The following is a 17,422-nucleotide window of genomic DNA, read 5'->3' as shown; positions in this document are numbered from 1 at the left end:
GAGGAGGGGATGGAAAGGGTGTGGGTGCTGCCTGCCTTTGCCTACTCATTTGTTTTTTTCTAGTCCAGGGCAAAAAACAACACAACACAAAACAAAACCAACCAGTGGTGGGCAGGGCTGGTGGCAGGGTGGGCCCTCATCTTACTTGCGTCCTCCATGCCTGTCTTAACTGCCCACTGCTCCCACCCAGGCACGAGCTGTTCTTTTATCGAAACACCGAATAACAAGTGAGCATTCCAAGGAGCAATGGAGGGGGGTGCGTGTTGGGGGGGTGGGCGGGGGAGGCTCAAGGGGTGTCTGTGTGTAGCCTCCGAGAGGTGGCAGAACTTTAGTCTGTCATTCTTCCTTCGTCTTTCCTGAGCAGCCACACCTGGCCAGCCTGGGGCACCTGAAGGCGGAATAAGCCTGCCTTTGATGAGCTGTGAGTCTTGCCATAGCGCTGTTTTAAAACCTGGGTTTATTATTGTTCGAGGGTGGTGAGGCTAACCACCACCCTCGAACAATAATATCAGGAGAAGACTGCCACTAAGAAGGTAGCTTGCTATCATAGTTCCCAAGAGGAGGAGCATGCCACCCTCGCAGGGCCACACGGAAGCCCCAGGGGCAGTCAGGAAGCAGCGGGAGGGAGGGGGACGTGGACAAGAGTCTGTTCCTGGTTCTATGGGGAGGAATGAGTGAGGCAGGGTCAGCAGGCTGGGCAGGGTTAGGACTGGCTCATTCGAATAATTCTGAAGGTTCCAGGGCAGGGACTGTCCCTAGTTGTCTGGCACCAGGCCCTGGGGAGACTAGGGCAGGGGACAGAGTGCAAGAGCCAGACAAAGGCATTAGCTGTGGGTGTGGGCTTTGCACTGGTTTGTGTAGGGAGAGGGGCTCGAAGAGAAGTTATTTCCTCGCTCTAGGAACTGGCTGGTCCTGGAAGGGACAGTCCCTCCAGCATCAGCAAGGGCCCAGATGTCAAGGCATCGAAACCTGTGGTTAATACAGGTGCACAAGCACCAGTGTGAAGAGCAAGGTGCTCCCCTGGGGAGGAGTAACATGACATGCTCGGGCATTCCGAGGAGAAGCAGCTTCCTGCTTAGACTGGTTTGGTTTTGATTTTGGGGGGCTGTGCTGAGGAGGGAGAAGGTCTCAGTGGGGGAGGACATTTGGCTGGGCTGCCAACATGATAGATGGTCAGTAGGGGTAAGGCTGGCTGTAGGTGGAGAGCTCTGCCTGGACAGAGGCCCAGGATGTGAAGGTGTCTGAAGGGGCTTAGCAGGAAGAACGTGTCAACAAAAGGTTGCTGCCACCAATTCAAGGCCAACAGGAGTCCCCAGTCTAGGGTGCAGAAAAGGAGAGACTTTATTCACATGAACAATTTGCACGCCAGGGAAATGCAGCCTACAGAGGAAACCGAGAATGCACTCCCCTGAGACAAAGGGGAGGCCCCTTTTTATAGAGAAAAAAAATCCCTGCCCTGGTCTGTGATTGGTCCATTTTTATGCAAATGAGGATTCCAAATTTGCACAGTTTGATTGGCCCAAATAGCACTGTACTGATTGGTTAGAATCTGATTGGTTGTTATGGAGCCTCTCTGATACAAATGAAGTTGTAACTGCACAGCTCTGATTGGATGGGGCAGGTCTCAGTCCATTGGTGGAAAGACGATGTCAGAAACCCCTTTAGAAGGCTCAGCTGTCAGAGATACAGTACAGCAGGCTGGCAGCTCCGTCTGGGACTTTTCCCTGAAGCGTAGCATGAGTGAGAGGCCTTTCCCTAGCAGCAATGGCTGTTAGACTCTGGTTATGAATTTGAGCCCAGTTAACCACAAGGAGTCCTTCTTGGCAGGTGTATTCCTTCTTGGGGACAACAAACGGTTGGAACACTCAAGTAAGGCCAAAGTTGGTTCCTGAGTGCCCAGCTGGGGCAACTGTATGTCACTCTGGGAAGAGCTGGTTTGCCCTCTAGGATTTCTCCTAATGAAATCATAGACTCATAGTCACAGAATTAATCAGCAAGTGAGGATGCTAATGTGAATTTATTCTGGATGGAAAAAGAGATCCACTATGGCAGGGGTTGAAAAACTCAGTGCCTCCCCGGCCTGCAGGTAATGCCAGTGAGTGATAGGGCCCTGGGGACCTCGGGCAGCAGCCAGGCCCCGGCCAAGGGGTCAGCGGCTTCTGAGCTCCAGCCATTCACATCATGGAACAAGGTCCAGAGTTGCCGGATCCTCCTTGTTTTTAAGACACGCTGGAAATTCAGCTCTTGTTGTGAAATCTCCCAAGTTTTATGAAGTCACTTGGTCTCATGGTGGTGTCTTAGCTAAATTCTAACCTTATCGGCATGACGATGGCACCGGGATCCTACCAAGTGGACGCTTGGTGGCACTTTCTGTTCTGCACCTGTTGCCCCATCTGAACTCTGAGGGTCAAAGAGAAAATGGGATGATTACAAAGTGTGCATATATTGGGAAACTGAGGCACACTTGGGTTGGGGTCGGATCTAGCATCAAAGATGCTCTTCAAAGTCATGAATGAGCTTCTTGCCTGCCTCACCTGCACATCCTCAGGGCAAAACTCAATCATTCGGCAGACGCTGAGTGTCAGCTGTGTGCTGACCATGAGTGAGGCTGTCCGCTCAAAATCAGAAAATCTGATGGGACACTGTCGAAAACTGTATTGTTATTGAATTATTTTTCAACAAACTGAAACTGAAAGGTGCGTGACAACCTCTTCTTTTGCTGTCACTGTGGGTGAAGGCTCCTGAAATGGTCTTGTGACTGCACAGGGGAAATGCGGTGATTGACAGGTGGACCATGCACAGGGGCTCTCCCACTCATGCCACTGGGTCTGGTCCTGTGAGCTCAGTGGCTGGACCTGGCCTCCCTGACCCTGATGGACGTCCAGCGCCTAGTGAGGTGCCAACACGAGTAGGCGTGCAGATGTCCCCCAAGCAATGAATCATGTGAGGCAATGTCTGGTTTTAGTTGACAAGATTTTAGCCACACAGCCATAGAAAAAGTTACAGTATAACCACAGCCCTTAAAAATGAAAGTCAGGAGGGTGGGGACAAATGGAATTTGTAAAATGAACTGACATTCTGATGACGCCATTATTGGGTCTGAGAGTTTTTCACTTGGTTTCTCAAGGATCTAGCAAAAACAGAGAGGTTTCCCTCAGACTGTCGGGCCTTGGTTGGTGCCCTGCCCAGCCGTGTCGGGGGGAATGGACAGAGGACAGGTCGGAGCGGTGCTCCTCAGACAGCGTCTGTGGGGATCAGCTGTGCCTGGGAGGTCTGTGCCCGTAGAAGAGGAGCCTGTGCTTGCAGCGCTCATAGCAGCTGCCCTGTGTGCTCATTGTCACTTGTGTCCTTGCCACCTCCTATCCATATGACAGGGCCAGGTGTGATTTCTAGACACCTAGGCACTAAAAGGATGATGGTGCCCTTTAAAGAGTACATATAAAGACAATTGCTAAAGTATAAAACTATATTTAAGAAAGTCTTTACCAAAAACAGAAGTTAAGACAAATGGCTGCTTCCCCTCTCTGAGTGGTGGATGACAGCCTCACTTCACTGGTGTCTGAAGCACAAGTGTGCCCTGCCTGTTTGATAGTGTAGCTCTGTGTGTACCTGTGCATAGATGCCTGCATATGCATATGCGTGCATGTGTGTATATGTGCACGTGTACATATGTGCATGTGCACACATGTGTGCATACATGTATGTATGCATGTGAAAGTTTTTCCAAAAATCAACATGAAGGTCAGAGGTGTTTACAGACAGGATGTCCAGGAGTATAAGGCATCAGCCTGCCCAGGGCTGAGGGGTGACCTACCACTGGCCTCAGGATGCTACAAGATTGGTCTACAGGCGTTGCCTGTGGGGACCGTCCCACACCACATCATGAACTGCTTTGAGGAAGGCCTCAATTCATGTGGACATGGCTGCATCTGAGCAGGGGGTGGTGCTGTCCCTGGGCGCAGGAACAGGGGTGGGATGTGGAGAGTGTGTGCAGTGGCCGGGGCCTGGGTAGCTCAAAGTGGTGACCCGCTGTTGAGTCTGACAAGAACACCAGGCTAGTGTTGCCCCCGTGTAGAGAATGTCCTTTGGAGATATATTCTAAGATATTGCTCCTGTCCTATTAATTATGTTGCAAACTTAGTAAAACTGAATAATTAATGATTGTGGGACACTTGGAACTATGAAATGCCATGTAAATGTTAAGGAGTAAAATTACTTTGTGTTATTAAATAGATTTGCTGATTTGAAACTATTCCATGGGGGGAAGGTTAATTTCCAGAAGGGCTGAAAAGCATTTGTATCTTACTGTCTCACCCACATCTTGGAGACGCGAGTATTCCATATTCTGAAGTATTTGAATGGCTTCAACACAAATGGCTGCTTGGTCCTTTCAGCCCTGGGAGTGAAGTTGCCTGTTGGATTTTGGTAATACTGTGTCTGCTTGATTCTCTCCAGCCGGAGACAGTTTGGACCCAAGGCCGAGGAGGAAGTCAAGATTATTGCACATCAAACGCAGACCCTTCGGCTGATGCCTCATCTGGCCACGACCTTGGCCCTGACTTTTGCCAGCAGGTGAGATGCCCTCGGGGTTTGCTCTCTGCAGGTGAGTTGAGGCCCTGGCATTAATAGGAATTAAAGGTGGGGGGCGGGGGGTGACGGTATCATTTTCTAGCTGTGAGCAGGAGAGTCCATGGTTAAAATCCCAACCTTGGTTTCAAAGTGGTGCCTACATCTTGTCAGTCTGTGTGTCCAGATGAACGGATGCTCAGAGAATGTGAGATTTGAACCAGTGTTTCTCTCAAGTTTTCAAAATAAACAGACACAAGCACTTAGATTCCTCCATCTGATAAAGGTTCTAACTTACAGTGAAAACAGATGAAGCTGTGTGAATATGTTGGGAGCAGGGGAGGAAGGTCAGGCTACAGTAGAACAGAGGTACCAGTGCTATAAGTTCACATGGAGCTTCAGTTTTACAGCGGGATTCCTGAGTCCCTCCTCACAGCCCAAGGAGAGTACCCAGCAGTTTCCGGTCATCACTGCGTTCTAATGGTCAGGAAGCTGAGGACTAGCCAGTTCCTGGTTCCTGACACAGAGCTCCTGAAGCCCTTCTAATTTCCTGGGTGACGGCAATGTCTTTTGTTCTAACAAGGTGACCCTGGGTGGCTCCAGGATGGGTGGGGCTTGTCACCAGAAAGACCAACCATGACTGGAAGCCTCGGACTCTCAGCCCCACCCTGTTTCTCCATCTGGATGTTCTGTATCCTCATATCACATCCTTTTATAACAAACTGGACTTTTTATAATAAACTGGATTTTTATCTGAAGTAGGATCTTTTTGTGTTTCAAAGGACATCATCAAGAAAATTAGTAGACAATCCACAGAATGGGAGACAATATTTGTAAATCATATATTGGATAAGGGACTTGTATCTAGAACATATAAAAAATTCTTACGGGTCAACAATAAAATAGCCCCGTCAAAAAATGGGTAAGACCTGAATAGACATTTCTCCAAAGAAAAATCCAGATGCTGATAAGCACATGAAAAAGGGCTAAAAATCATTATTCACCAGGGTAATGCATATAAAAACGACAGTGAGATACCATCCACTGGGATGCCTGTAACAAAAAGAGACAGATAAAAACATGTGTTATTGAGGATATGGTGAAATGGAACCTTCACACATTCCTGGTAGGGCTGTGAAACGGGACGGCCACTTTGGAAAACAGTTTGCAGTTCTTCAAAATGTTAAATACAGAATTACCACGACCCAGCAATTCCCTCTGTAGGTCTATATGCAAGAGAAATGCAAACACTCATATGTGACTGTTCACAGCAGCACTACTCATCACACTCAAAATGTGGAAACAGTTTGGATGTCCGTTGACTGATACACGGACAAACAGATGTGGTGTATCCACGTGATGGAATACTACTCAGCCAGGATAAGGGACGCAGTACTGTCTGGACCACAGCAGAAATGAGCTTGAAGATATCGTGCCAAGGGAAAAGCTAAGCCCGAGGACCATATGATACGATTCTATGGATATGAAATTTCCAGAAGAGTCAGGTTCAGAGAGACAGAGAGTAGCTAGGTGGTTGTCAGGGGCTGGAGTACAGGAGGGCATGAGAGTGACTGCCAGTGGGTGTGGGGTTTCTTCATGGGGTGACAAAATGTTCTAGAATCAGATGTCGGTGGGCTCACAACTCTAAATGTACTCGGAGCTACTGGTTTAAGAAGTGTGAATACTATGTGAGCTACATCTCAAGAAAGCTGTTAAAAGAAAAGGAATCAGGCTGTGTGAGTGATCTGAATTTATTCTTTTTCAAACTTGTCTTGGCTACTCTGGGCCCTTTGTCTTTCCATATACAATTTCGATTCTGCTTATTGTTACTATTATTATTACTAAAAAAGCTTGCTTGGATTTATTTCTGACCATACTGAATCCATCCGGCATTTCTGGGTCTTTCAAATCCAAGAAGATGGTGTCTTTCTCTGTATAAAGATTTTTAATTTTTCTTATAATTTACAGTATAGAGGTCTTTTACCTTTCTTACTAAACTTATTTGAATGTAATTGCTTTAAAATGTAATTACCGATTGCTTGTTAATGTCCTACGGAAATGTGATTGATTTTTGTATATTGACCTTGTATCCTGTAGTCTCACTAAATTCACTTATTAGATCTTGTAGTTTCTTTACACACTCTAGAATTTTCTATGTACCAATCATATGTATGTGCACAAAGTTTCACTTCCTCTTTGACAATATTTATGCCTTCCCTCACTCTTTTTTCTTGCCTTATTGGACTGGCTGGAACCTCCACTACGATATCGAATGGCAGTGGTAAGAGTAGACAGCTTTCTTATTTCCTGATCTCAGAGGAAAGGCATTCAATATTTCCCCATTAAGTGTGAATATTCACTGCAGGATTTTTGTGGGTGCCTTTTGTTACACGGAAGAAGTTCCCTCCTACTCCTCATTGGCTGAGCATTTTTATCACAGCTGTTGAATTTTGACCAAAGTCGTCTCTCCCCGATTTATCTTATTTATTTAGTTGCTCTCCTTGCTCCAGCTTTGGCCACTGGGAGATCTTTTAGGTAGACTCGGGTATCATCTTTTTTCTTTTAATCCCTTTGCTCAACTCCTGCTAAGTCTGTTTTCTTTCTATCATCTCAGACCCTGAATTAACCCTTTTGACTGTGGACAAGACTGCTCTGTTATTAGTCTGGCAGAGTCTGGTCACATGGACATGACATAAGCTGGACTACAGAGTAGGCCACACATAGGTATGGAGACTAACAGTTCACAAGGCAAGCGCCACCTAGGGCGGTTGTCAAATGCCTGGTGTGTGTCCCCACTGCCACTTCTCACCTCTCGGCCATAGCAGACGTCTGTGAGCTCACTCCTATATCCTTTCGATGTGCCCACTTTTCTTTTTAGCACTTTCTTAATTTATGTGTGCTGGGTGTGCTGACTACTCCTGGGATGTCGCTGTCAGGTCCCTCTCAGAGGACATGGCTGAGAATGTGTGTATCTATCAGTAGATATAGTAGAATTTAAAAAGAAGTTTTTACTAGGTGTTGTAGGCCTAAAAAATAAAAAATAAGGGATAGTAAGCTGACAAGGTCCTTGTAATCACCTAAAAATAAAAAAAATTAAAAAAAAATAAAAAAATAAAAAATAAAAAGGAATTTTTACAAATACCTCTGACTCCTGTCCAGCACCACAAGATTTATTCTGGTATTTTCCTTTTTCCATGTTTGTAGCTTCTTTCTCTGTGAGAAATCTGACTCTCAGTATTTATAATACTTCTCTTTCTTTTCTTTCTTTTTTAGTTTCCAATGCTTTTTTTAAATTAAAATTTTTTTCAATTATAGTTGACATACGAAATTACATTAGTTGCAGGCGTACAACGCAGCGATTAGATATTTACATAACTCACGAAGCGATCACCCTGATAAGTCTAGTACTCACCTGGCACCCTATATAGTTCTTATGACATTATTGACTATATTCCCTATGCTGTACTTTAATTTACATGCATACTATGGTCAAACAAGAAACTGCGTTGTATCCCCATGATTGTTTTTATAGATGGTACGACAATAGTCAAGGGGACACAGTGTCTTTTCCTGTTTGTCCATACATACTATGCCTGCAAATTATTTTCAGAATTGCAAGTCTGGACAGCTGTGAGAAAAAAGTTACCAACCAGGCTACACTGCTGGCATACAGTACAGATAAAAACATGTGTTATTGAGGATATGGTGAAATGGAACCTTCACACATTCCTGGTAGGGCTGTGAAACGGGACGGCCACTTTGGAAAACAGTTTGCAGTTCTTCAAAATGTTAAATACAGAATTACCACGACCCAGCAATTCCCTCTGTAGGTCTATATGCAAGAGAAATGCAAACACTCATATGTGACTGTTCACAGCAGCACTACTCATCACACTCAAAATGTGGAAACAGTTTGGATGTCCGTTGACTGATACACGGACAAACAGATGTGGTGTATCCACGTGATGGAATACTACTCAGCCAGGATAAGGGACGCAGTACTGTCTGGACCACAGCAGAAATGAGCTTGAAGATATCGTGCCAAGGGAAAAGCTAAGCCCGAGGACCATATGATACGATTCTATGGATATGAAATTTCCAGAAGAGTCAGGTTCAGAGAGACAGAGAGTAGCTAGGTGGTTGTCAGGGGCTGGAGTACAGGAGGGCATGAGAGTGACTGCCAGTGGGTGTGGGGTTTCTTCATGGGGTGACAAAATGTTCTAGAATCAGATGTCGGTGGGCTCACAACTCTAAATGTACTCGGAGCTACTGGTTTAAGAAGTGTGAATACTATGTGAGCTACATCTCAAGAAAGCTGTTAAAAGAAAAGGAATCAGGCTGTGTGAGTGATCTGAATTTATTCTTTTTCAAACTTGTCTTGGCTACTCTGGGCCCTTTGTCTTTCCATATACAATTTCGATTCTGCTTATTGTTACTATTATTATTACTAAAAAAGCTTGCTTGGATTTATTTCTGACCATACTGAATCCATCCGGCATTTCTGGGTCTTTCAAATCCAAGAAGATGGTGTCTTTCTCTGTATAAAGATTTTTAATTTTTCTTATAATTTACAGTATAGAGGTCTTTTACCTTTCTTACTAAACTTATTTGAATGTAATTGCTTTAAAATGTAATTACCGATTGCTTGTTAATGTCCTACGGAAATGTGATTGATTTTTGTATATTGACCTTGTATCCTGTAGTCTCACTAAATTCACTTATTAGATCTTGTAGTTTCTTTACACACTCTAGAATTTTCTATGTACCAATCATATGTATGTGCACAAAGTTTCACTTCCTCTTTGACAATATTTATGCCTTCCCTCACTCTTTTTTCTTGCCTTATTGGACTGGCTGGAACCTCCACTACGATATCGAATGGCAGTGGTAAGAGTAGACAGCTTTCTTATTTCCTGATCTCAGAGGAAAGGCATTCAATATTTCCCCATTAAGTGTGAATATTCACTGCAGGATTTTTGTGGGTGCCTTTTGTTACACGGAAGAAGTTCCCTCCTACTCCTCATTGGCTGAGCATTTTTATCACAGCTGTTGAATTTTGACCAAAGTCGTCTCTCCCCGATTTATCTTATTTATTTAGTTGCTCTCCTTGCTCCAGCTTTGGCCACTGGGAGATCTTTTAGGTAGACTCGGGTATCATCTTTTTTCTTTTAATCCCTTTGCTCAACTCCTGCTAAGTCTGTTTTCTTTCTATCATCTCAGACCCTGAATTAACCCTTTTGACTGTGGACAAGACTGCTCTGTTATTAGTCTGGCAGAGTCTGGTCACATGGACATGACATAAGCTGGACTACAGAGTAGGCCACACATAGGTATGGAGACTAACAGTTCACAAGGCAAGCGCCACCTAGGGCGGTTGTCAAATGCCTGGTGTGTGTCCCCACTGCCACTTCTCACCTCTCGGCCATAGCAGACGTCTGTGAGCTCACTCCTATATCCTTTCGATGTGCCCACTTTTCTTTTTAGCACTTTCTTAATTTATGTGTGCTGGGTGTGCTGACTACTCCTGGGATGTCGCTGTCAGGTCCCTCTCAGAGGACATGGCTGAGAATGTGTGTATCTATCAGTAGATATAGTAGAATTTAAAAAGAAGTTTTTACTAGGTGTTGTAGGCCTAAAAAATAAAAAATAAGGGATAGTAAGCTGACAAGGTCCTTGTAATCACCTAAAAATAAAAAAAAATTAAAAAAAAATAAAAAAATAAAAAATAAAAAGGAATTTTTACTAATACCTCTGACTCCTGTCCAGCACCACAAGATTTATTCTGGTATTTTCCTTTTTCCATGTTTGTAGCTTCTTTCTCTGTGAGAAATCTGACTCTCAGTATTTATAATACTTCTCTTTCTTTTCTTTCTTTCTTTTTTAGTTTCCAATGCGTTTTTTAAATGAAAATTTTTTTCAATTATAGTTGACATACGAAATTACATTAGTTGCAGGCGTACAACGCAGCGATTAGATATTTACATAACTCACGAAGCGATCACCCTGATAAGTCTAGTACTCACCTGGCACCCTATATAGTTCTTATGACATTATTGACTATATTCCCTATGCTGTACTTTAATTTACATGCATACTATGGTCAAACAAGAAACTGCGTTGTATCCCCATGATTGTTTTTATAGATGGTACGACAATAGTCAAGGGGACACAGTGTCTTTTCCTGTTTGTCCATACATACTATGCCTGCAAATTATTTTCAGAATTGCAAGTCTGGACAGCTGTGAGAAAAAAGTTACCAACCAGGCTACACTGCTGGCATACAGTTCTTCTTTTCTTTAGCCTAATGTGCTCGTTTCACACTCAAATTTCTTTCTAGGCATTGCTTAAGCTGCATCCTTCTGCCTTCAATATGTTGTATTTTCGTTTTCACTTTCATTCAGTTCAAAATAGGTTACGATTTTTTTTGAGACATCTGCTTTGACTGCTTTGGTTATCTAGAGGTCAGGGTCCCAGGACATCCTTTGTATGAATTCTACTCCTTTCAATATGCAGCCCACAACTCGCGTGCACGCACAAACGTGATCTGTATTAGTTTGCTGTTAGTGCTGTAGCCAATTGCTACAAACTTGGTGGCTTAAAACAACACACATTTATTATCTTATCCTTCTGGAGGTCGGAAGTCCGGAATGGATCTCCCTGATGAGAACCGGGCTGCAGTCCTTGTGGCGTCTCTAAGGGAGAATCGATTTACCTTTTCTCGCTTGTAGAAGCTGCTGCTTGGCTTGTGGCCTCTTCCTTCCTCTCCAAAGCCAGGAATACTGGCTGAGTCTCCTGTTGTGTCAACCTGCCTGCTTTGTTGTCATGTCTCCTCCTACCTCCTTGTCCCTCATAAGGACCCACGTGAGACATTGGCCCATCTGGGTAATCCAGGCTAACTTCCCCATCTCAAGCTCCTGCATGTGATGGTGTCAGCAGAGTCCCTTTGTGTGTGGGGAACATGGTCTCAGGCTCCAGACGTGCACACCTGCACACATGTGGGGCCACACATCTGCCCAGTACGCGGTCCACTTAAAATTTTTATAATGACATAGTATTTAAAAAATTAACAACATAAGAGACATGTGAAACTTTTTTGTGTGAGGGATAGAAGAAAATCATTTTGAACATGATGCTATTCGTGTCGACTAAAGCAGGAAGAGGGTTGAGCCCGTGAGGTGCTGGCCGAGGCCTGTGAGCACACTGGCGGGAGGGTGACCCTGGACGGAGGGTTTAGGAAGCAGGAGGTGTGGGGAGCCTCAGGTTACAGGGTGATGTTTCTGGGAGTACAGAGGGAGGAGTAGGTGTGCAATGTCCCTTGCCCGTGTGCTGGGGCGCCACTGCATGAATCACATGTGTCTGCTGGTCCTGCAGATATGCTGGCGGCCTCCTGGACGAGGATATCTTCCAAGGGAAGGAGCTGGTGGACAGCCGCCCGCTGCAGGCGCTGGTGGCTGGGCTGAAGGCCTACAGCACCTGGGAGAACATCCGCTGTCTGCAGGACTGCCGTGAGTGCACTGGTGGCATGGTGAGTCCCAGAGGCACCCTTCCTTCAGGTCCCCATGTCACAGCTCGCGTGGGGGAGCATCTTGTGCCAGCAGGTGGAGCACAGAGACCCCAATGGCCCGTGGCCCTGGGCACCTCCATCAGCCTTGTCTGTGCATGTCCACCTTATCTGATGTTGTGGGACCGACGTTGACCATGCCTGTGAAATGCTCTGTCGCAGTGTCTGGCCCATGGAGCCTGTGGTAAATGTCATTACACTTGGTGGTGGTGGTGCTGACAGTGTGAGAAAGAGCCAGGTAGGGCCAAGTGATCAACACTCTGCTCCAGTGTCTTTGTCCCATGGGGAGGGAGCCAGAACTGACCCTAGAGTTTCTAGCCTGGGAAGTGGTGTGCCCAGCCGTGGGCCTTAGGCTGGATTGTGTGGTGACGGGCACCACGGGTGAGAAATCCCCATATGAATCTCTGGGAACTCGAGGGGGACTGAGAACAGCAAGGACCTGTGCCCTGTTCCCACCACTCTGAGAGCAGAGGTGCCTGCAGGACACACCCTGTCGGGGTCCAGAGCTGGTGAGAAGGGGACCCAATGGGGTCTCTGAGGGCAGGACAGGCGAGGTATGGAGCTGTGCCTTGGTGGCATGGCAGAACTCCAGGCGTCAGCTGTGGATGCACCTGGGGCTTAGCCCCAGACGGCAACCCTGTGTCAGCAACCCGGGGACAGCACGGCTTCCCTGGCCCCCAGATGACGCTTCTCAGGGAAAGCGGGACCTTTGACCGATGATCAGTTCAGTCTTGACCTCGGCTGAATGTTTGCTTGACAACAGCGGCTCTGAGCCTGGAGGGGCAGATGAAGGGTTTTGGCCTCAGGGAGAAAGGATCAAGAGGAGGTCAAGGGCAGCTGTGGAGAATCAAAGGGAAGGCTGAGTGACTGAAGAGTGAGTCTGAAAACCAATGTGATCATGTTTCTGAAGGAGGCTGAGTAAAGATGCGCCGCCATGCGTGGTGGTGGTGCCGGACTCGCTTCTGTGGTGGCGGTGGTGCTGGATTTGAGTCCATGGCGGCGGTGCTGCTGGACACCGCTTCGCTGCTGTGGGATGTTGTGTGGCATCCACATGGAGGAAAAAGTGACCACTGGCACTGGGTTGTCAGAGACCCTCTGGGCGGCCAGGAACAATGTCTCATGACTGTCCCTAGTGCCAGGGGCTGGTTTCCACCTGCAGCTCCAGGGAGGTGGCTGCTCCTCAAACAGGACTTGGCAATGGCACTTGGGGACAGGGCTTGGGAGTTCCAGACACAGCAAGAGGTGTAGGCCAGTAGCTGGGAGGGGAGACCTACAGTGACCCCCACAGGCAGAGGCAGCCTGCACAGGGGAGAGCTGGGGCACTGGGCAGACTCAGATATTGTGGCCTGTGGCAGGTGGCCAGAGGGTCTGCTCAAAGCCACTGTGATCTGTGAGTCTTTGTGTCTTCCTCCCATGGCCCATTCCTCTGACGGGTCCATGGGCTGCCGTGCCTGGTGCTCCCCAGCCCCAGGCCTGCACACCGCCCCTGCAAGGGGGCCCTTCTGCCTGAGCCTCTGTCCTCAGACCTAGCCCAGTGCTCCAGTCTAAGAGGCCATGTCCTGCCTGGGTCCACCCTGAGCCCTGTCCCAAACAACCAGCCTTCGCTCTCCCTGGTATCCAGTGCCCTGCCAGTCATGCTCCCTCACTGCTCAGCACCACAGGGCAGAAACAGAGGCATGACGCTGGAGGGTGCCAGCCCTGAACTCCCCCAGGGCCTTGGTTCCTATCCCTTCTCCCTAACACCCAGTGCAAGGTTATTCATAGAGACACAAATATTTGTTGGAAGACAAGCATGAGCATCTCCTAATTGTTCTTGGTTCAGATGTCCACACACTGTCTTCAGGCAGGCCTCCAAGACTGGGGATGTGTGGACTTGAGTCTGGGGACTGCTGAGATGACCCGGAAAACCACCTCGTTTAGAGCCTATGGGTCTTGCTTCTAGAAGGTGTATTTCAACACGCATTCACATCTTTGCAGCCAGCAACCCGAGGCATGACCTTGGGCAAGGCGTTCTCTCTCTATACCACAGTTTCCCCATAGACAAAGTGGGGGTAAGCTTTCCTTTGTAGAGGTTGTGAGGGTTAAATTACATGAGATGGTGAGTGTAAAATGCTTCCACGTGGACCCAGCCAGTGGCAGTTGACATCTCTCTGATGTGCCTACCCTGGGGACTTGGAGAGAAAAACACCACACGGTCTTCTGCTCGCCATCATGTCAAGTGGATGCAGGGCCTGGCGCGATGTGGTGCCCTGGGCAGCAGCTGGGCTGGGGGGCTCAGTGAGGTCTGAGGAGCATTCCTGAGCAGTGTCATTTTAGCAACCTAAAAAGTGAGCAGGAACCTCCTGGATGGGTGTTAAAGGACCTGCAGATAGGGGACACCTGCATACAGATGAAGGTGTGGGAGTATGTGGCACATCTAGGGACACCAGGACCGGCACAGGCTGGGTCCAAGTGAAGGTGCAGGGAAGGGAAGGATTGAAGAAAGGCAGCTCAGATTATACTGGGAGAAGACAGGTGCTCAGGTGGCCCTGAAGTCCCCGAACATGTGGTATAGCTGACTGGGTCTATAGAGATGAAGGCTTCGATACGGTGCCTGGTGCGTCGCAGGCACTGGGCAGTGTTAGCCATTCTGATGTCTGCCATTTATGGAGGCATAAACTGAGGTCGGACTAGGAGGACAGAGAGGACAGGGACCAAGTCCTTCATCACTACAGCCCTGCTTCTGGCCTTAGTGCTGGGTATCAGTAAGTACCTGGTGATGGACTGACCAATGGACAGACTGATGGGCAGATGGGGTGATGGACAGACAGACAGACAGACAGATGGGCAAATGGGTTGGAAGACAGACAGATGGGTGGACAGACGGACTGATGGACAGATGGGATGGCAGACAGCTATCCTATGCATCTGTTTTTCTTTCTTACTCTTAGAATTTGGGATTCATCCACAAACCTTGGCCACCTTGGTTTTGCCTTGCTTTATTGTTATGTTTTTTTAAAAACCCCTGAACCCTTTTTTAAACATCTGGCTTTGTGTTACTTTTTGAAGAGAAAGAGCACTGGTGTCGTGTACTGCCTACTTGTGCTTGAGTGACGGTGATGTTCATTAGCTCTAAACCCTGACGACTCACATGTGTATGCTGTAGGAGGTGCACACTTGAGACAGTGACGCCCATTCCCGCCCCCACCAGGGGTTGAACGTGGCAGCCTAATAGTTGCTGGACCAGTGACGTTCAGCTCTTTGGCCACACCCCAAAGTCAAAGGCATACTTTTTATTACCGCCCTGTATACACAAACCTACATATGTGAAATCACAAAGAGAAATTTCTCAGATCAGTGCTTGCCTCCCCATTAGGTTGTGCTCTAGTATTTTCCTTTTAGTTTATGTCATTTTGAGAAAAGCTAGTCATGATACATTAAACTGACTTCATGACCTGCCGTGTGTCACAGCCTGTCTTTTTCCAAACAGAGCCCAGACTCGCTGATCCAATAGAAGGGGTCTTGCTTTATGTAGTTGAGGCTGTAGGTCGACAGAGCACGTCCATGGTGATAGAAAGAAGCTAGTGTCTTCGGGGATACATTTTCTAGTTCAGACTGTGGGGTGGCTTCTGCTGAGATCCAAGTCTCTGATAGTTCAGTTTTCACTGGAATGTTACTAATTTGGCCATCTGGGACTTAACATTGCGTGTTTGAAAATGGGAAGGCGATAAGGGCCTTTATATGTCTCCCAAGCACTGACACCTACAAAAAGCGGTCCGTTCGTCCTGCTCACTTGGCTGACTGAGAATCTGAGGGAGAACCAGCGCATAGCAGCCCGGTGTTAGGTCCAGGCCAGCGTTCACGCTCCCACATTGCTGCTTTTAGGCTCTTCTGGGGAAACCATTGTATTCCAAGATACTTTCTCCCCACAGACCGGTGCTTCCCTAGCACCTGGTGGTGGGTGTTAATAGCATCGCCACTCTGTGTCAGGAAATCACGAGAGAATCTGAGGCTGGTTGTTTCTACAGGAGCCTGAGGTGATAGGCTGGTCGCCTCCAGAGTGACATTTAGTTGCTTCCAGAACATTCTTAGCAATGGAGTAGATAAGCGCAGAGTGCACATAGAAGTGAAGCTTTGGAATTAAATCTCATTTTTGTCTTTCAATGCCTTTGTTTCTGAGCTTAAACTTTCCCTCGCTGTCTGTACCTTTTCAGCATAGTCTGTTACTTTTGTGCATAAAGCCTCAGAAAAATGAGATTTTGCACAAAAAAGAGTTTCTCCCCAAAATCAGATTATCAAATGAACGATAACTGGTTGGAACTTTCATAATCCACGTTCATGCAAACTTCATCGCCTTGATGACTACTGGTCAAGAGTTGCCATTAAGTATTTCTAAGTTCTCTCTCTGCATGGGGCAGTGGGCAAGGCACATGGTCCCTGTCCTTGGAGCCAAGTGATGTGAGGGTAGTTCACAGCACTCTGTGCATAGAACTGGGGGGCCATGCGATTCCGCTCAAACGAGCACTAGGGGCTTCTGCTTCCGGCCAGGTAGAAGTAACGTGCAGCGGATATACCTCCCGGCTGATATGACCAGGACTGGGCACTACGTGTGTGTGTGTGTGTGTGTGTGTGTGTGTGTGTGTGTAATTTAGTTCATATACTATTCTAGACAATTTGCTCAACACTGGGTCAGGCACAGAAGGACAGCTCTCTCTGAGAGACAGGAATAAACTGAGCGAGTCCTGTAATTGCCCAGCTTACCGCCTAGAAGGGTCTCCATGCTGAGCCTCAGGAGGGGACTCAGGTGACCCAGAAACTCCTTGACTTAGAGACTCAGAGCTGAGAGTCCAGGGAGACCAAAGCATCTCAGATTCACAGGATAGAGGACCGGGAAACTGCAGTGGTGCCCTTAGAGCATTTAGCTGAGTGCAGCATGTGTAGGGAAAAGGTCAGCAGGGACAGTAGCCGGAGGCCTCGTGGGACTGGGAACAGTGCTTTTGCCACCAGCCAGCCAGAGGAGGAAAGAAATGTTCTGTATAAAAGAACAAAAGCAAGGGTGACAGCAGACCTCCCACTGGAGAAAATACAGCAAGAGGATGAAACAACCCTAAATCTCTAAAAACCCTCGGAGGCATGATCCCCACTTTGCTGATGAGGAAAATGAGGCTTGGACCCTGTGCCTGGGCCTTGGGCACCTGATTGTCTGAACCCAGAACCCATATTGATAGGGCGAAGCTGTGCCCAGAGGAGGAGACAGGAAACCACACAGGGTGCCTGGGGATGCTCCCCAGAACAGCGAGTCTCCACCCCGCTCTG

General features: G+C 47.3%; 1 protein-coding gene across 1 annotated transcript in view; it reads left to right on the top strand.

Moving 5' to 3' along the window:
• ACOXL (acyl-CoA oxidase like) overlaps positions 1-17,422 on the top strand; it is a 212,965-nt gene that overhangs the window by 81,422 nt on the left and 114,121 nt on the right. The window contains exons 11-12 of the mRNA XM_011377879.2: positions 4,456-4,572; positions 11,938-12,091. Of these exons, the coding sequence (XP_011376181.1) occupies positions 4,456-4,572; positions 11,938-12,091 (271 nt within the window). The remainder of the gene's footprint in view (positions 1-4,455; positions 4,573-11,937; positions 12,092-17,422) is intronic.

This window comes from Pteropus vampyrus, unplaced genomic scaffold (assembly GCF_000151845.1).
Source record: "Pteropus vampyrus isolate Shadow unplaced genomic scaffold, Pvam_2.0 Scaffold323, whole genome shotgun sequence".
Lineage (NCBI taxonomy): Eukaryota > Metazoa > Chordata > Mammalia > Chiroptera > Pteropodidae > Pteropus > Pteropus vampyrus.
This window is presented reverse-complemented; position numbering and strand designations above follow the sequence as displayed.